The sequence below is a fragment of the Myotis daubentonii genome, chromosome 11 (genome assembly GCF_963259705.1).
Source record: "Myotis daubentonii chromosome 11, mMyoDau2.1, whole genome shotgun sequence".
In the NCBI taxonomy this organism is placed as follows: Eukaryota; Metazoa; Chordata; class Mammalia; order Chiroptera; family Vespertilionidae; genus Myotis; species Myotis daubentonii.
This window is the reverse complement of record NC_081850.1, coordinates 57,134,636-57,155,232: the sequence shown is the minus strand read 5'-3', so window position 1 is coordinate 57,155,232 and position 20,597 is coordinate 57,134,636. Positions and strand designations below refer to the sequence as shown.

General features: G+C 42.3%; 1 protein-coding gene across 1 annotated transcript in view; it reads right to left on the bottom strand.

Annotated features, from left to right (window-relative positions):
• TMEFF1 (transmembrane protein with EGF like and two follistatin like domains 1) overlaps positions 1–13,984 on the bottom strand; it is a 74,121-nt gene extending 60,137 nt beyond the window's left edge. Inside the window, exon 1 of the mRNA XM_059657479.1 lies at positions 13,379–13,984. Coding sequence (XP_059513462.1) covers positions 13,379–13,580 — 202 coding nt within the window. The 5' untranslated portion in view covers positions 13,581–13,984. The remainder of the gene's footprint in view (positions 1–13,378) is intronic.
• Between the last annotated feature and the right edge of the window lie 6,613 nt (positions 13,985–20,597).

Sequence of the window (20,597 nt, the reverse complement as noted above, 5' to 3'; positions counted from 1 at the left end):
AACTTATTTACTAAATTAACCAGTAGTTATCTTCAACTCTGAAGACATAAGGGAGAAAATAACCTGTACTCAGTATTTCACAATACAAAACCAAAAGCAGCGTACATTAATATTAAAAAGCATTGACAGCAGAGATGACTAAAACTTCTCTAAGCTATATTTATGCAGAGAAATTTCACATATGCCACACAGTTATCTAACTCCAATATTTTTCATCCCATTCTACATACTACTACTGTCAACCTACCCTTTGTTAAACGCCCCTTTGATGGTGTCAATCCTCCACCCGAACACCTACCATCATTCCCTGCTGTCGCCTTCAGTTCTAAATGCCTGTGTCAGGATGCTCAGCCAAGGTGACGGGGAGGACAACCTACTGCATGATCAGAAAGAAAAGAAGACCTAGATCCCCAGCTGGGGACTAAAGGCATTCACGGTCTTTCTAGCCCTATCCAGCCCCAGCCAAAGGTCTTGAACAGGTACTCTCTCCCGTACTTGCCAAACCTGTGTGTTTCCTTCTCACAGACCCATTAACTAACTCTGCTATATTACAGTTTTTTAAATGAATAATGGAGACCCTGCACATTTCCTAACGTGATAACGTGAAGTTTTTTTTACAAGGCAGATTTTCAAAAATGTAAAACACAACTTGTGTTTTAATGCCTATTTTAAAAATTCAGAAGGTATATACACCAAAATAGGAACCACAGTTATCTCTTGGTAAAATTTAAACTTTCTCCTTTAATTCTATGTTTTCCTGAATTGAGTTTTACAATGAACTTTTATTACTTTTAAAATCAGATCAAACAATTGTATACTACAACATGTAGTATATCTTTAAAATATATGTTAAAGCATAAAATACTGCATACTGTATGATTCCATTCATATGAAATGTCCAGAATAGGTAAATCCATAAAGACACCAAATCTCTATGAGGTTGCCTGGGGATGGGGGCAGAGAAATAGTGGGACTAAACTGTAAATAGGACTGGAAATTCTTTTGGGGGTAATGAAAATGTTCTGTAATTAAATAGTAGATATTGGTGATGGTTGCATAACTTAGCGAATATATTAAAAATCACTGAACTGTATACCTTAAAGTGGTAAAATTTATGTTATGTGAATGATATCTCAATAAAAATAATTTTAAAAATCAGATAAATCATATTAAATGTTGAAAAAAATGAACAGGCATTATAATTTGGTATTTAAGGAGCAGACTCCAGAACCAGACCACCTAGATGAGTATCCTGATTCTGTCACTCATCAGCTTTATTTGACCTTAGTAATTTACCTCTGTGCCTCCATTCCCACATCTGTACAAGAGAATAATAGTCCCTATCTCATAATGCTGATGGGGACCTAAATAAAGACATGGAAGGCACTCAGAGTAGTGTAGGACACATCATAAGGGTTATATTAAAAGTTAGCTTCTCTCCTGGCCAGTGTGCCTCAGTGGTTGAGCGTTGACCTATGAACCAGGAGGTCACAGTTGGATTCCCAGTTGGGAACATGCCCGGGTTAGGGGTTCCATACCCAGTGGGAGGTGTGCAGGAGGGCAGCCAATCAGTGATTCTCTCTCATCATTGATGTTTCTCTCCTTCTCTCCCTCTCCCTTTCTCTCTAAGGGGAAGTGAAGTGAAAAAAAGGTTATAAAACTATATCAAGAGTTATAATCCCATTTTTATTTTGCAACATGTACATGTTTATATTTTAAGATATTTCTAAGTACATTCAACACATTTCCTTCATCAAAATTTTTTAAATATCAATAAATAAATCTGAACATAAGAACATCGTCCTTTGCCTTTATTTCTAACCACTATACCTTAGTGTCTGCAACACCAAGTGGAATAGGAGGTAGCCAGAATCCAAGGAAGTCACCCACAAAGACAAAAATCTACAAAACAACCGGGGGGGGGGGGGCACTGGAGAACACGATATTAACTATTTTAAAAGAGAATTTTTAAAGGACTTCACAAAACTCTGGTGCATTAGAAAGAGCTCCGAGTTGTAGGGGTTCTAATTATTTGATTGACTACATGATCTTGGCCAATCCCAGCTGCCTGGAGTAAAAACAGGTATAATAATAATCCCTTCTACGACTGCAAGGACTAAGTGAGATAAATAATATTAAATTTTGATATTTTTGCTAAACATAGCTGATGAGTGAGATCTTTACAAAAGAGCATCGGAAACTATAAAGGATACTTCTCTTCTTTGGTTGAAAGAACTATAACCCAAACTCTAAAGCAACCACAACCTTAAACCCCAGCAAAATGTTGTGAAATAGTGAAGAACTAAAAAAAAAAAAAATAACTAAGTCTAATTAAATGCCAATTAGGAAGCACTATGGTCTAAACTAGAAAAGGGAAACAATAATGGTAACACAATTGCACCACCTAAAAAATATCTCAAATTACTCTGAAGAGAAAAAATACTATGAAAAATGAACACAGCATACTGAACAACTGAGCTGACTAGTGAACAATGAAGAAACTAAATATATCAATAAGGCTGTAAACAACAGAACTGACATAGAAATATCAGCAGTTTAGATTCACTTACAAAAGAGTATTAGAGGAAAGCTGACAAGACAAAATAAACTGAATTTTAAAATTCTGAAAGGAGATCTGACCTGTGAACAATAGTGACTTCCAGGTTAAACAAAAAATGTCAAAGCAAACACTAATATCAAGGAAAAGGTTCAAAATGTTGCTGGCATAAAATGCAGTAACTTCTGCATACACGTTAAGTTATTAGAGAGGCAGATGGCAATCATCACAGATTTCTGTATATTTTTCCATATTCCTCAAATTTTTTACATCGAACAAATACTGCCTTTATAACCAAGAAAAAAGGTGTGATTTTTTTTCTTTTTCTTTTTTTTTTTTTTTTTTGAAACCATGGAAAAGAGAGGCTCAGAACACTTGCACAAAAGTGAGAGAAATGGAGCTGTGGCTGAAAGCATAATACCTGTCAGGGTTTTTGAAATTGGAAGAATATGCTAAGAACATCAGAACCTGAAGTGACTTTTCAAAAACTGATGAAACAACTGAGCCATGAAAAATACATGACACTGGTAAAAAATATATATTAAAATAGTAGCAAAGGATTAAAATCATTTGATAAACTAAAAGCAAATGCTAAGGGAATTTTAAGATTTAAACATAGAATTTTTAAGTGCATGAGAAGTAGGCAGAGCCCTAAATGCTTCATTTCTCCCATGAGAGAAGTTAATAATGAAACTAATAGTAGGAAAAATGAAAACAATTTTGTTAGAACAATGTTTCTAACAATGGGGAAAAAAAAAGAGGGAGAAGGAGGATGGATGACATTACCTTCCAATCCAGCTTAAAAAAAAGAGAAAGAGAATTCAAATTCCATTAAAGAAACCACATATGTATACTAGAGAAATGAGGGATAAAAAAAATATGAACTTAAAGGAACTTATCTCACATCAATGTTTCTCTCTCTCCCTCTCCCTTCTTCTTTCTCTCTAAAAGTCAATTTAAAAAAAAAAAAGAATAAGCTTGGTTATAATAAATGAAGTTAAAAAAAAAGACAATAACAATGGCTAGGATGTGGAGAAACTGGAACCATCAGACATTGCTGATGAAAACATAAAATGGTACAGGCACTTTGGAAAACAGTTTGGCAGGTTCCTCAAAATGTTAAACACAGAGTTACCATTGACCCAGTAATTCTAGCCCTAGGAATAAATCCAAGAGAATTAAAAACATATTTCTACACAAAAACTTGTACATAAATGTTCACAGCACCATTATTCATAATAGCCAAAAAGTGGAAACATCCCAAATGTCCATCAACTGATGAAAGGATAAACAAAATGTGATATAGATATAGACTATATATCTATCTAAGTCTATAGACTATAGACTATATATCTACTTAGATAGATATATATAGTCTATATCTATATCTATATCTATATCTATATCTATATCTATATCTATCTATATCTATGCAATGGAATACTATTCAGACACAAAAAGAATGACGTACTGCCCTGACCGGTTTGGCTCAGTGGATGGAGCGTTGGCCTGCAGACTGAAGGGTCCCAGGTTCGATTCCGGTCAAGGGCATGTACCTTGGTTGCAGGCACATCCCCAGTAGAGGGTATGCAGGAGGCAGCTGATCGATGTTTCTCTCTCATCGATGTTTCTGACTCTCTATCCCTCTCCCTTCCTTTCTGTAAAAAATCAATAAAATATATATATATTTAAAAAAAGAATTACATACTAATGCATGCTACAGCACGGATGAACCTTGAAAACATGATGCTAAGTGAAAGAAGCCAATCACAAAAGGCCACATATGGCATGACTCCATTCATAGGAAATGTCCAGAATAGGCAAATATACAGCAAAGATAGTAGATTAATGGTTGCCTAGGGCTGGGGAAGTGGGGTTTGTGGGGTGACTGCTAAACAATATGAAGTTTCTTTTTGGGAGGAAGACATTCATGTTCTATTACTGATTGTGGAGACAGCTGCAGAACCTTGGGGCTATACTAAAAAAAATACTTGGTTGTACACTTTTAAAAATGATGATGATGATGGACAGTAACACAAATATCATAATTACTCCATTTAATGTAAATGGGTGAATGCCTATGAAGGCAGAATGGTCTATATCTGTATTGGGAAACAAATCCTAACACTAAAAAACTAAAAGATAAACACAAATCCAGAAAAAGATGGGTATCTTTATGATTTACGGAGATTCCTTAAATCCACCCTAACAAAAATTAAAAGTACAAAAAAAATATGAAACAAAATAAAATTTTGTTTCTTTGGGAAAATGTATATGTCCTAAGTAGAGTAACAAAAAATATAAGATAAACTGGAAAACTGTGAAAAATAAACCTGTATCATTGTAATTGGAGGCTTCAATAGTTCATTACCAGGAGATGACAAAACAAAGAAAATTACAGAACTGACATAAAGTATATTTTAAACCATTCCCCTAAGTAGGGCAACTTGACAGAGTCAGGTTCAGAAAAAGAAAGATTTAGATAGATACAGAAAGAGACAATACGGCAAATGTAGTAAAATTTTAACAACTGGGAAACCTGCAACTTTTCTCTAAGTTTGAAATTAACTCAAAATAAAAATGTCCAAGTAAAAGTAAGGTATATAATAGCGGACTTAGAAGCCAAGGAAATAACACTTTCTTTCCTGGAGTATAAAGATCTTTCACATAATTTGTTCTCATACTAGGACTCAGAGACACACCTAATTTTAATACAAAAGCTAGAAATTCCATGATGCATTCTTAGACCATAATGCAAAAAAAAAAAAAACCACAAACTGTAAACACATCTAAATTCATATATTTTATAACAATAGTGAAAGGGATTTTATCAGTGGAAAGGAAAAAAAAAACATGATGATCTATTTCCACCTAAAAATTTAGAAAGGCAAAAAAAAAAAAAAGTAAAGTTGAAAAGGGGGAAGTACTAAAACTAAGATATCTTCTATTATAATAAAGGCGTAATATGCTAATTAGACCGAACATCCTTCCGGATGACCTTCCGGACAAAGCCGGGGCTGCGAGGGAAGCCTGGGTCCCAGAGAGAAGCCGGTGTCGGCAGCCAGGGGAAGGAAGGCCTACTCTTGCACGAATTTCCTGCATTAGGCCTCTAGTAAAATTAATAATGGAAAATAGATATGATTTAAAAAATCATTAGAAAGCATTTCAAGAGAATGGTATGATGAAAGATAGCAGCATAGCTTTCAAATTCAAAGGGGTCGGAGGTGGATTTAAGGAAAAAGTTGAAAAGAACAGAGTCCAGTGGAATTGCAAGGAGTACAGGCTGGAGGGGTTTCAGACAGGAAGGGTGGCACTGCAGAAGTAAAGATTTCCATCCGACTTGCTGATTGTGAATAACAAGAATGAGTGAAGAAATATTCGCCAATTTGACTCTCTTCCAAACTGGCTCTCCATCCCAAATTAAGAGCATCACAATTCACCCCGTCTCCTACACCAGGAGCCAAAAGCTACAGAAGAAAAAGATCAATGAAAGGCTAGCCAAGTCAAGAGCTCAGCTCCACTGAACAGCTCTGGCTGATTTCTGCCCTGTAGAAATGAGAGCCCAATGTTGCCAATACCTCCAACTTCAGACAAGAGACCCAAATCCAGATTTTTAAGTGAAACCTCCAGATTTTTAATGGCAATTTTTAAAAACACCATGTAAGCCAAGTAAGTCCTCTGGGTTCCCCCCAATTCCACTGTTATCTTTCACCACACTCCTACTCTCCTCCCTTCTCCTTCTCATCTTCAGCAATTCAGACTTTGCTTTTTAAAACCATGATGTTACTCAAATCTGTTAAAAGTTTCCCTTTGTCTTCATCAGATCAGACTCCAAGGCCCTCCACTAAACTAATGTGGTGCCGTGTGTGACGCGTCTCCTACCCAAGCCCCCATATCCAAGGATCCCCAAATATTCCCTTCACTGCCCCATTTTTGTGCCTTTTCTAATGCCATTCCCTCGGCCTAGAATATCCTTCCCAACTCTCCTCAGTTTCTGTGTTCCTTCAGTCACTCATTCATTCCACATACATTAAATATGTGAGGGCCGCTGATTCTGTAGCAGTGAACAAAACAGCCAAAAGCCCTGTCCTCATGGAGCTACACAGAGGAGACGTAAGTAACACATCACACAGGAAAAGGTGCTTTGGAGCAGGAAAAAAGGATAAAGGAAGATGAGGATGGCAGAGGGGCAGAGGAGATGGAAGGCAGAAAAGGCTGCAATTTTGAGGCATCATTTTGCAAGTGCCTGACAGAGCTGAGGGGTACATAACTGGGACAAGAAGGTTCCAGGCAAAAGGAACGCCAACAGCAAAGGCCTCAGGCAAGTGTGCCTGGAGTTCCGAGATGACATTCCACTCTGTCTGTAAAGCCCAGTTCAAGAGCCACTTACTCAGGAAAAGTGCTTTTGGCTCCTACAAATCAAAAGTACTCATTCCCTCGTCACTGTGTTTGTATCTTCCATAGAGCACTATGTTCGGTGGAAACCCTCTTTTCAAAAACATACAAAAGTAATCGCTGACCAATTAACCAAAAAAGTCACGTAAAGCGGGGAGTCGTGTAGAAATGTTATGTACATATTTTAATCATTTTTAACTTCAAACATATAAATGTACATTCCTTTCCCCGCGTCGCACCAAACTTTCTTGAGTATGGGGGTCACTTTCTTGGCTAAACCACACCCATAATCCATTATCCACAATGTCTATTTTCTTTCCCTTTAACAAGGACTTCAAAAAATACTTGCAAAGTTTTGTAGGAGCAGAATCCTTCCAGAGAGTGACAAGGTTTCTCCAATCTGCTTCAGCTGTCTTGACCACAATCTAATTCACTGAAAGGCAATTCTTTCCGCCTCATGCTTTTATCAAGTCTTTTTAAAGCATTTCACAAAAACAACTCTTTCTGCACTCATATTTAATCAATGTGACTAATACTTACTAATTTATACTCACAAATACCCGAAGTACAAATAAATTTGAGAACAAACACAATGGAATTCTTCTTGGCAGGCAGAGAAATCAAATGGCAAACTAGAGCTAACCTACCAGTTTGAGCATCTCTGTGCTGTGGAATGTGGTTAGTATAGTTTAAAATTACACCCAATAAAGAATCTGAATAGGGATTTCTCCAAATAAGAAATGTATATGGCCATTTACAGGGTCAACAAGTACATGAAAATGTGCTCACGGTCATCAGTCCTTAGGGAAATGTACATCTAAACCACACTGATACGCAACTTCACCCCCACTAGGATGATTATAATCAAAAAGACAATAATAAGTGTTGGCAAGAATGTGAAGAAACTGGAACCTTCAAACATTGCTAGTAAAGACCCAAAATGGTACAGCCGCTTTGGGAAACAATTTGGCAGTTCCCCAAAATGTTAAACAGCTACCATGTGACCCAGCCATTCTACCCCTAGGTATATACCCAAGAGAATTAAAAACATATGTCCACACAAAAACTAGCACATGAATGTCCATAGCAGCATTATTCATAATAGCCAAAAAGTGGAAACAACTCAAATGTCCATCAACTGATGAATGGATAAACAAAATGTGATATATATCCATACAATGAAATACTACTCAGCCACAAAAAGGAATGAAGTTCTGATACACGCTACATAATGAATCTTGAAAACAGCACACAAAGTGAAAGAAGCCAATTACAAAAGGCCACATCTTATATTATTCCATTTATATGCAAATGTCCAAAACAGACAAATCCATAAAGGCAGAAAGTAGAATAGTTGTCAGGGACTGGGGGAAGAGAGGAACATGCAATGACTATTAATAAGTATGAGGGATTCTTGTTGGTGTGATGAACATGTTCTGGAATAACATAGTGGTGATGGTTGCCTAACTTTGTGAATATACTGAAAACAACTGCAGACCTTAAAATTTTTCAGTACTGTCAGCATTCAATAAGTGCTTATTGATGGGAGAGAAAACCCAGATGTGTTAAACAGAAATTTCCACTGTATATATTTACAAGAGGCTAATAACCACCTCTTTTAGAAATATAAGGCCCTTAAAAGCAGGGATAGCTTCTCATAAATAGTATTTCCCTTAACATCCTATATAATAAAAGCCTATTGTGCTAAGTGTCCAGTCATCTGTTCAATCAATCAAAGCATAATATGCTAATGATATGCTAAGGCCGCTCAACCACTCACTATGATGTGCACTGACCACCAGGGGAAGACACACCAACTGGTAAGTTAGCTTGCTGCTGGGGTCTGGCCGATTGGGACTGAGCCGGGCGACTGGACATACCCTGGAGCCCTCCCACAGTCCGTCCTTGGCTGGCCAACCTCCCACGTTCCTCCCCAGCCCCGATCATGCACTGGTGGGGTCCCTCAGCCTGGCCTGTGCCCTCTCGCAATCCAGGACCCCTCAGGGGATGTTGAAGAGCTGGTTTCGGCCTGATCCCGCAGGCCAGGCCAAGGAACCACACTGGTGCACGAATTCGTGCACCGGGCCTCTGGTCTAGTATATTAGATTACACTAAACGGGCAGTCAATCAAGGTTCACCAAATAAATTAATAAATACCCACATGTTCTATACCAGGGATCTTAGAAGTGCCCTGACCATGATTCCATGCTAATTAGGGAAAACTCACTTTTCATTTCCCAGAATCCTGCACTACCACTAACAAGGCATTTCTCTTAATCTAAAATATATGTCATCCATTTAAACCAGCCTTACCACCATATCACAATTGAGGACAACTTCTAACTTTCATGACTTTTTTAGCATCTTTTAATGGATTTTAGAGAGAGAGGGACAGAGAGAAACATTGATGTGGGTAAGATACATCGATTGGTTGCCTTCCCTACGTCCCTCAATGGGGGAAGGAACCCACAACCTAGGTACGTGCCCTGACTGGGAATCGAACCCGCAACCTACTGGTGCACAAGATGATGCTCCAACCATGTTTTTCTACCTCTTTAACCACATTCCCTAAAATAGAAATATTCACATATTTGGCCTCCTCCTCCTTCTCATTCTAGAGCCAAAAAGGGTCATTATCTTCATGTTACAAATGGAAAAAAAAAAATCAATGTCTGAGGCCACCTTTCTTCAAAGTTCATCTTTCTTCACATGAATCATGCATTTCCAAACTCTCTTCTCTTCAGATAAACAGGGAACTTTCTAATAAGTTAGATTTTAAAAGAACAGGTACAAATAAAGCAATAAGTATAAAGTCAAGAATGATTGGAAAGCTGCAGCAGAATAATTTAAAAAAATAAAAGCTTGTGTAGACTTAAGAGAGCTCAACAAAGAACTCACTGCTTAGGGAAGATGATGTAATATCAAGAGATGACAGGGATAAATGCAGATCCACTTAGCCTCTTATTTGCTTTGGTTATCTTCATCAAGGAATATGATCTTTAAACTGGGAAGGGCACCACTCTGATAGGCGGGGGCTAACATTTAAGGTAAGTGGCATGGCGAGTGGATGGTAATGGAATACAGAGCTAGCTCAAAAGAATGTGCTTTCTGACCCAAACAAATCACACTTCGTGATACTGACAAAACTTTTAGATCTGATTGCTGATTATCTAGCCTATCTTGACAAGCAGCCGAAAAGGCCAGGAATGAAAGACTGTATTCTCAGTTTTCAAAAAGGGAGCAATATGAATCCAGAAAAATATCTAGGGTAAATTTGCTATGAATCCCTGGAAAAATTTTAGAATGGCTAAATAAGTTTTTGAACACAATAAAAAGGAAATGCCACCGTGGGGTCTTTATTAAGGCAGGCTACGCAACATTTGCTTTTTGATAGGATTACTAAAATGAAAAAAGGGAGGGTAATACATACAAATACATATAAGATTCTAACAGAATCTTTTAATGATAGGCTGGTGGAAAAAATGGGAAAATGTTGAACAGCAGAAGCTCATAAATCTGTTAAACTTTACTAGGAAGATGTATAGCTAGTGGTTGAACATCTGGTTGATTAATGTATGAGCATCAACCAATTTGGAAGGAAGTCTCCAGTAAAATATCACAGAATTCCAGCCTTTTCCATGAATCAGGCTCTCAAGAGGTCAGAGTTGACTGAATTGAGGTTCCAAAACCAAAAATCAACAGGGAGTCAAGGCCAGCATTTAGATTCTACAAAAAGAAGAAAATGTGGGAAATATCTAGGTAACAAAAGCAACAACAAAAAATCTACATAATCTCAAGATGCATATGTCCAGACTCAATTACTCTAATTGTCTAATTAATCAAGTTAAAAAATTTTGTTTCCATATGAATCATTCCCAGGTCTTCATCCTGACAAGAATTTACAAATGCATTTAGTTAAAACTCTAGCTTGTCTGGCTGGTGTGGCTCAGTGGCTGAGGGTCGATCTATGAACCTGGAGGTCATGGTTCAGATTCCCAGCTGGGGCACACGGGGTTGTGGGCTGATCCCTAATGGGGGCATGCAGAAGGCAGCCAATCAATTATTCTCTCTCACCATTGGTGTTTCTCTCTCTCTCTCTCTCTCTCTCTCTCTCTCTCTCTCTCTCTCTCTCTCCCTCTCCTTTCCTCTCTGAAATTTTTTTTAAAAAAGAGGAAAACTAGTTTTAGACTAGAATTATTCAAGTGTATCTTAGCACTAGAAAACATTTTATTTGATCAGCCTAATTTACTGACATTTATATAAATATATCCTTAAATAAGATTCAGATATTATTAAATCCAAGTCCTTCTTTCAATAGAAGAGAAAGTAAGACAAATTAATTTGCTCCAATAATGCAGCTGCTTAACAAGCGCCATGACCCCCAAATCAGTTAGTTCCCTTTTCCCACACCACATGGTTTCCCAGCCCTCTGTGTCCTTCCTTAAAATTTGTACTATGCATTAGGGTTAGAAAACATACACAAAACATCCATCAACAGTATATGATGCTAAGGAAAAATTAGCTTAGCAAGATCACATAACCACAGCACATTAGCCCATAAAATACTTTGACATGGTGTGATCACTTACCAAGTTTGATAACCAATGTTACCAAAAGGCACTCTAAAATACAAATGGCTTTTATTCTCAACCATTAGTGTGTGATTATTTATTAAAGCATTACCCCATATCCCATTTAACATTAGAAAAATAAAGTAAAAGTTATTACATGGAGGGAAAAGCTTTTAATGCATGCCATTGTTTACTGTGCTCAAAATCCTGCCCCCATCATAAAACATACCATTATGAAAATTATTAAAAGGTTTTAGACCTCTAAACCTAAACAGCAGGCCAAAGGTTTTCTTCATTTAGGGTAGCATAGGAGTCTGTGCTAAGGCCCTCTTGCTTCCTCCTCCCAGAAACAAAGCCCCTTCCATAGCTCAAAGGTACAAAGATTGTCTTGTCAGGCAAGCCAGTGGATCCCCAGTGGCCTAATGTCCATCCTCCTCCTTCCCCTCCCCTCCCCTCACATTCCCTTCCCCACCCCAAGCCTCTAGTCCCACCCCCTTAGTTTAAAGAAGACAAATGGAGACTTGAGAATTGATAAAAGGGGAAGTTGGCAAGGCTGTGGCTATGATCACTAGCATCTGCTGGGCCAGCTCCAGGAGGACCCACCCACCCCTAAATGAGACCTGCCTGCCTCTCCTAGCCCCAGGGCTCCTCTGGGACCCCTACGGAAAGGAAGAGGGAACTTGACTGCCCAAAGACCCTCCTCCCCAGCCTCATCCATTAGAGTCCCAGCAAGCTCTTTGTTTCCAACAGCTGTGTGTGTGTGTTTGGGGGGGGGGGGGGGGGCGTGGGGGAGGCAGGCGGCCTCAGAGTGAGGGGAGAGGTCACTCACTCCCTAGCTCCGGTTGTTGCCAACATCCAGGCTCTCCCGCAAAACATATGCACACACATACAGGATCACCCCCTCGTTCCGTACCCCCTCAATAGCCCAGGGTCACACCTTGCTACACGAGGCACTCTCTGGAACCTAATTACCTCTTTCTATTACACAGGATGACTCCCTAGTTCCTTCCTTCTGAATCAGCACAACGGGGTTCACTCCAGGACCCCGACCCTTTCTCCTAATGCATACCCCGGGGCATATCCCTGAGCCCCAAACTTCACCCATGCACGACACATAAAAACATAGGGTCACCTCCTGGGCCCCAGAACTATTCCTGGCTCAGATCCACAGAGCCGGTGTCACACCAACCCCCCAGCGCGCCCACCTCTGCACCCAAAGGACACACACACACACACACACACACACACACACGCACACACAGTGACTCTACATCGCCAACCTTCGTCCTCTGGGCCTCCTGTTCCCTCTACTCACACCACTGCTTCGAGACCCAGTGCCCTAAGAACCTCCCCAGCACATGGTCACTCCCCTGGCCGACAGTCTCGGTCCCCCGGCCCTTCAACCGCCACACACACACACACACACACACACACACACACACACACACACTCACCACTCCCTGCCTGGGGCCCCACTCTCTCCCCGGAGCCTTCACAACATAAACACGCGCTCCCGCCTGCACACCCGCGATCACACGGGGAGCCCTGGCAGACTGCCTCCGCCGCGCTGTGCCCCGGCCTCCCCACCTCCCTCCACGCCGGGCCACCCTCGCCCCGCCGCCCGGACACACGGACGCACGCACGGCCACTCCCCATGCCCAGCGCCGGTCCCCCAGCCCGCAGGGCTCCCCCGGCTCCACGCCCTCCGCCCTCGATCGCCCTCGATCACCCGCGGGCCCGCTCCCCGGGACCCCCGCGCGCGCGGGGCCTTTCCCAGACCGGCCGCGGGGACCCGGAGCGAGGCGGAGGCGCCGGGGGAGGGAGGGGCCGCGGGGCCGGCTCCGGCCGGTCCTACCTGAGCAGTTGATGCTCTTGCCTTTGCCGCCGGGACACTCCCCGCCGCCGCCGCTGCCGCTGCCGCCACCGGCGGGCTGGTTGGACGCGCGGCTCCCGGGCAGAGAGAAGGCGAAGAGCAAAAGCACCGACGTGTAGCAGCAGAAGGCGAGCGGGGGCGCGGCGGGCAGCCGGAGCGGCGCCTCAGCGGCCGCGGCGCCCATGGCTGGCGCCCCTGGACGGCGGGAAGCGCAGGGAGCCGCAGGCCCGGGGCATCCAGCCGCGCGCCGGGAGCCCCGCCGCCGCCTCGGCGCCTCCTAGCAGCCGCGCCGGGGAGCCCGCGGGCAGCCCCTCGGCATCCCGGTCCCACCGCGGCGACCTGGGCAGTCGGAGGGTCGGGGCGCCGGCGAGGGTCGGGTGCGCGCGGGGCTGCGAGCCCGCGTAGGGGAGACCGAGGCTGGGGGAGCGAGCGGGCGCGCGCGTGCGGCCGGCGGGGGTCGCGGGGGCGGGGACGGGGGCGGGCCCAGCCCCTCGCTCGCCTCCTCGCCTTCCCTTTGTGTCCGCGGCTGTCGCCACCGCGTCACAAAGACCCCGGCCCGCCCGGTGAGGGGCGCGTGACAAATCGGGCGGCGGGAGGGGCGGCGGCGACCCCGCCCCGCGCACACCCCCGGCGCCCGCGCCGGCAGCCCGGTCCCCGCCCGTGGCCGGCGCCGCCTCCGGGGGAGCTATTGTTCCTGCGGCGGGGCGCGCGCGGAGGGCGGGGGTCGCGGCCACCCCGCGGGCCGGTCGCGGTGGGCCAGCCCGCGCCGGGGGTGCTCCGTGGGCACAGCCCTAGCCGGCATCTCTGCCGTCCTCTGTACGGTGTTTGAAGTCCTTCCTTCGCCCAGCAGCCGGGTGGGAAATAAGACAAGTGTCTATTCCGTATCTGTTTTCTCGGTGAACAAACTAAACCCTGGAGAGGTGAAGGAGACTCGTCCAAGGTCACGACCAAGAAATGAGCAGGACCAGAATTGGAACCCAAGTTGTGGCTCCAGTTATGCAGTTCGTAGAGACGGTGGTAAATGGCTAAATTTCTGGGATTCTCACCCCTGTACCCCATTCCCACATACACCAACTGAATTTAAAATACTGTTTTTTAAAGTAAGGAATAGAGTGAAGAAATAAAAGGGAGTCACCAGAGTCAAGCTGGCAAATTACTGAAATCAAGTAGATGGAGGTATGAGAAAATGATCCTGTACTTGTTTTAACTAGCCTGAGAACTTAAACTTTTTTAATTTTAATTTTTTAAAAGAACCATTATTTATTTATTTATTTATTTATTTATTTATTTATTTGCTAGAGGCTGGGTGCACGAAATTCCAGGGGGTGGGGAGGGTCCCTCAGCCCAGTCTGCACCCTGTCTCAGTCCAGGAACCCTTGGGGGATGTCCGGCTGACAGCTGGGGTTGCAGGGGCAGGGGCGGGAAATGGGCCTAAGCTGGCAGTTGGACATCCTCAGCGATGCTGCTGAGGTGGGAGAGGCTTCCACCAGCGCCCCTGCCAGCCATGAACCTGGCTTCTGGCTGAGCAGCACTCCCCCTGTGGGAATGCACTGACCACCAGGAGGCAGCTACTGCATTGAGCATCTGCCCCCTGGTGGTCAGTGCACTTCATAGCCAATGGTTGAGCAGCCTTAGCATATCATTAGCATATTACACTTTGATTGGTTGAACAGACAACTGGACAACCAGACACTTAGCATATTAGGCTTTTATTATATAGGATTGCTTAATCCCTTCACCCTTGAACTTTCTAGTACTGCATAGGGACTGGAAACCTCCAGAAAACCCTCTGATAACCACCTGAGGGATTAAGGAAAGAATGTTCACATACGCAGAATGTCACTTAACCTGACATCCACTATCCAGACCACTGGTCATCGAGGATTATCATTGAAAACCAACCCAGGACTGATTCTTCTCAAAAATGTACTTTTTACTGTAAGAACCCTCAGCTTTTCTTTCTTCTTTGCAACACTCTGGTATTACCTAGTTAACGGTTTGCAAACCCTAAGACCCCTGAATAAATCATTATCATTTATTTCTAGCCAAAGCCTCCTGAGCTCATTTATGCTCTGTCAACAAAAGATTCTATATTGCCCTCTCCCACTAATTATAGCTAATATAGAGAGATTTGCTATATACCCGACCTGGACCAAGCTCTCTACGTGCATTCTCTCCAATTCTTTTTTATAGCTCTACAAGGGAGTTTTCATTCTCATCCTAATTTTACAGATGAGGAAGTTGGAACCCAGAGAGGTAAAGTGACTCCCAGTCCAGTGCTCTTTCCTATCACATTATGATAAGGAAGAACCAGCCATAGGCAGGAAGATTATGGGCTAAATTGTTTAAAAGATCTCTGCCTTTTTTCATCCCATTATGCTGCCTCTCACCCAAGAAGGACTTTTCTAATCTCATTGAAAAACTGATAAATTTTACTCATAACATTTCTTTGAACTTGTGAAAAGCCACCATAGGCAAAGCCACATTAGGGAAAATATTTTCAGTGTAAATAACTTAATATAAAGAACTAATATAAATCAAGAAGAAAACGTTGACATAACAGAAAAATGGGAAGCTATCTGTATTTTATGCCTTATCACATAAAATACAGACAATCCTATCTAATAATAGACAAAGATTCAAATTGACCATACCTTTGCTACACCTACCATTGGCTAATCAGAGCGATATGCAAATTAACCTCCAACAAAGATGGCGGTTAATTTGCATACTTAGGCGCTGAAGCAGAGGAGCGAAGACTGAGGGCGGCTCTGGCCGGAGCAGCGAAAGGCTTGGAGGCGGCTTGCGCTGGAGCAAAGGCCTGGGTCCCGGGTGCCAGCAGCCAAGGGAAGGGAAGGCCTACTGAACGAATCTTTTCGTGCAACAGGCCTCTAGTAAATATATAAAAAGATATTCAGTAATAAAAAGCAAATTAAAACCACAACTCTTTTCCATAGATGATTAACAATAAATACTTAAAAGAATGGACAAAACCTAGCACTATTAATTTATACATTTTGGGAGGGCAATTCAACCATGTATGAAAACTTTTAAAATATGTTTACCCTTTAATCTAACAATTCTACATATTGGAATTTATTTTAAGGAAATAATTGGACAAGTGCGCGCACACACACACAATATATATATATATAAATGTTTGCCCTGCTGGTTTTGCTCAGTGGTTAAAGCACCGGGTGGTAGGATCGATTTCTGGTCAAGGGCATGTATCTCAGTTGCAGGTTCCCCAACCCCACTGCGGGCTCATGAGGGAGGCAGCCAATCAATGCTTACTTCTCTCTCTCCCTCTGCTCCCTCCCATTCTCTCTAGAAATCATTGGGGAAAGTATCCTTGGGTGAGGATTAACAACAACAACAAATGTATATATGAATGTTCATCACAGCTTATATATTCTACATGTCCATCCATGAGAAATAAAATATGGTGCCTCTTTGAACATTGGAGTATTATACAGTGATGATGGGGTTAGTGTTTATGAACATGGAGAAAAGCAGGGTACTAATGAGTAGGTATAAGAAAATCCTATTTTCCTAAAATATCCATGTGTGTGTATACATCCATAGGAAAAAATGTCAAAAAGAATATACAGTAATATATTAAAATTCTGTAAGGTGGGCTGTTTTGTCTGAATTCTTTTCAATGGAAGTTTTTATTGTTCTATTTGAAAAAGCTTTTTCCTTTTAAATTTTACTTTCATGAAGCTTTTTACATAAATTCACATCTTTAACATTTTATTAAGATTTACCCCAAACCTCTAACCTATAAGCAGTGGCATGGCAGTTGTTAGAACTGAGATTCAACTTCTGGCTTTTGAATCAGGTATGATCCAGGTTCCTCACTGCTCAACTACAGCTGAGGGCTCCTCCCCAAACCCCTCCTCCAGCAGCTTCTCTGGTAAACTTGACCTTCCCTGTGCTTCTTCCCTGCTCTAGGTCTTGGCTCTCCCAGCCTCAGTATTCTGCCTCTTTCATTTGACTGCTAACCACAGCCCAGGCAGAAATACTAAGAGGAGATGGTTCTTTTTTTTTTTTTTAATCCTCATCCAAGGATATTTTTCCATTGATTTTTACAGAGAGTGGAAGAGGGAAAGACAGAAATATCGATGTGAGAGAAACACATCGATTGGTTGCCTCCTGCAGTAGCTCGACCAGGGCCCAGGCTGGGGAGGAGCCTACAACTGAGGTAGATGCCCTTGACCAGAATTGAACCCAGGTCCCTTGGGTCTGCAGGCCGACGCTCTATCCACTGAGCAAAACTGGCTAGGGCGAGATGATTCTTAAATAAAAAGCAAAAACCCTGTAGCCATAAATGAAAAATTAATTTACATCTGCATCTTTCTACAAATTAGGTAAGAAAAATTCAACACAGATTCAAAAGTTTTCAAATTGAAAAGGACTCTACTTCAGAAACAGGATTTCTCTGACTTCCAGTCTCAGAGAGGAAAAAAGGTCTTGGTGGTCATCTAATACGACCCCCATCACATGTTTTAATATTAGTAACGCCAAAATGTCAGAGAGCAAAGAGTGTGGAATTTGCTACATGAAATCACCTCAGAGTGTTTTAAAGAATGTAGATTTCTGAATATCACTCCAGACATCCTGGGGGAAATTCAAGTCTCCCTTATTTATATTAGAGTTCTGTAAGTAACTCAGCTGCACTGCCACTGCCTAACCTTGATCAGCCAGTTATTGTTGCTCTTTTACTAACAACCTCAAAATGTCAGCCTCGTGTCACAATAAACATTCATTTTTTTATAGGTCTGGGTGTTGACTAATCTAGGCTAGGGTTGGCTGAATGGCTCTGCTTCAAGCTGATGGAGCTCTGATCTGCTCCAGTATTATTCATTTTGGGGCCTGGCTGAAGGCGCAGCAACTATCCAGGAGGAATTATTCTCTTTATTTTTTTAATTTTATTTTCCAATGGCAGTTGACATTCAGTATTATTCTGTATTATTTTCAGGTGTACAGCATAATGGTTAGACAATCATATACCTTACTAAGTGATCCCCCAATATTTCAAGTATCCACCTGGCACCATACAAAGCTGTTAACAATATTATTGACTATATTCCCTGTGCTATATTTTTATTTTATATTTTGATCCTCACCCGATGATACTTTCCCATTGATTTTTAGAGAGAGGGAAAGACAGAGAGAAATATTGATGTGAGAGAAACACATTGATTGGTTGCCTCCTGCACATGCCCTGACCAGGGCCCAGGCCAGGGTGGAGCCTGCAACCGAGGTACCTGACCAGAATCGAACCCAGGACCCTTCAGTCCGTAGGCCGACGCTCTATCCACTAAGCCAAACTGGCAAGGGCCATTTTTATATCCTCATGACTGTTTTGTAACTACCAATCTGTACTTCTTAATTCCTTCACCTTTTTCACCCAGCCCCACCCCCATCCTCTTCCCTCTGGCAACCATCTCTGCATCTATGAGTCTGTTTCTATTTTGTTTGTTTATTTTGCCCTTTAGATTCCACATATAAGTGAAATCATATGGTATTTGTCGTTCTCTGTCTGACTTATTTCACTCAGCATAATACCCTCTAGGACTCAGTGATGGCGAACCTTTTGAGCTCGGCGTGTCAGCATTTAGAAAAACCCTAACTTAACTCTGGTGCCGTGTCACATATAGAAATTTTTTGATATTTGCAACCATAGTAAAACAAAGATTTATATTTTTTATATTTATTTTATACATTTAAATGCTATGAAACAAAGAAAAATCAACCCAAAAAATGAGTTTGCATGTCACCTCTGACACGCATGTCATAGGTTCGCCATCACTGCTCTAGGTCCATCAAGGGAAAAATCTTCTTATGGAAATGTATAGTGGGCATGTGTCCAAGGGCACATTCCCACTATACATTTCACACCCCTGCTTGTCCGTCTGCTAACATCCCACTGGATAAGGCAAGTTTCATAGCTGAGCTCAAAGACAGTAGGTACAGAAGTCTGTACTTCTTAAGGAAGTGAGTGAGAGTGAATACACAATGAGTATTTTTTTAACAATCTATCTGAAAGAAATCCTATAATTAAACACTATTATTTATGCTCTGCTGAATGTTTTCAGTTCCAAGTAACAGAAAACGCAATCCAAATCGAACCACAGATTGGCTCAGCTCTTTTTTTTTTTTTAAACCAGAGGTAGTGTCCTCTCAAATGAGTTGGTTTTTGTCCTCAACAAAGCTCTGCTCATGGAAAACATTACATTCCTTCAAGAAGTCTTTGTGAGCATCCACTCACTGCCTGCTAGGCACCTCAGTAGCCTCTGGGGGCCAGAGACAGCTCTGCCTCAATGGGAGGGGGGATGTGACGGGTGGGAGAAGGGAAATCTGAAAATTAACAACTACAACTCAGTGTGCTAAACGATAAATCAAAATGGAGCAGTGTGTGTGTGTGTGTGTGTGTGTGTGTGTGTGTGTGTGTGTGTGTGTTTGGGGATGTAGGAGGGAAGAGTAAATGGTAAATCCTAAGCCACACTCCCAGCCCAGACAAAAGTCTGGCTTTTCTGGACCTCCTGCTGAAGGGTATTGCGGCATAATAGAGCCCTGATACGCAGTAATGAGACAATTTGGGGCTGACAGATTGGCCCCCGTAGGAGAAAGTCACAGCGCTTGAGCTCCATCAGGAGCGTCGGAATGATTCATGGGGCAGCGCTGGAGCAAGCCTGGGATTGGCCTCCGGCCCAGCACGAGATATCGGACCTCGCTTTCTAGAGAAAGGGGTCTTTAAAAAAATTAGTTCAGTAATTTTTAAAATATATTTTTATTGACTTCAGAGAGGAAGGGAGAGGGATAGAGAGAGATAGAAACATCAATGATTAGGGAGAATCATTGATCAGCTGCTTCCTGCACACCCCTACTGGGGATCGAGCCCGCAACCTGGGCATGTGCCCTTGACTGGAATTGAACCCGGGACCTTCAGTCCTCAGGCTGATGCTCTATCCTCTGAGCCAAACCAGTTAGGACAGTAATTTTTTATTGAAGGCCTATTCCTGGTCCTTGACGATACAATGATGAGTACAACAGACTCGGTCCATGGTCCTTATGAAGTTTACAGTCAAATATTAAACAATTATACAAATAAAACTGCAACAATGTTGATAAATGCTACGAAGGGGAAGGTCAGAGGGTTTACCTGTTAGACTGGCACAGATCAGAAGGGTGAGTA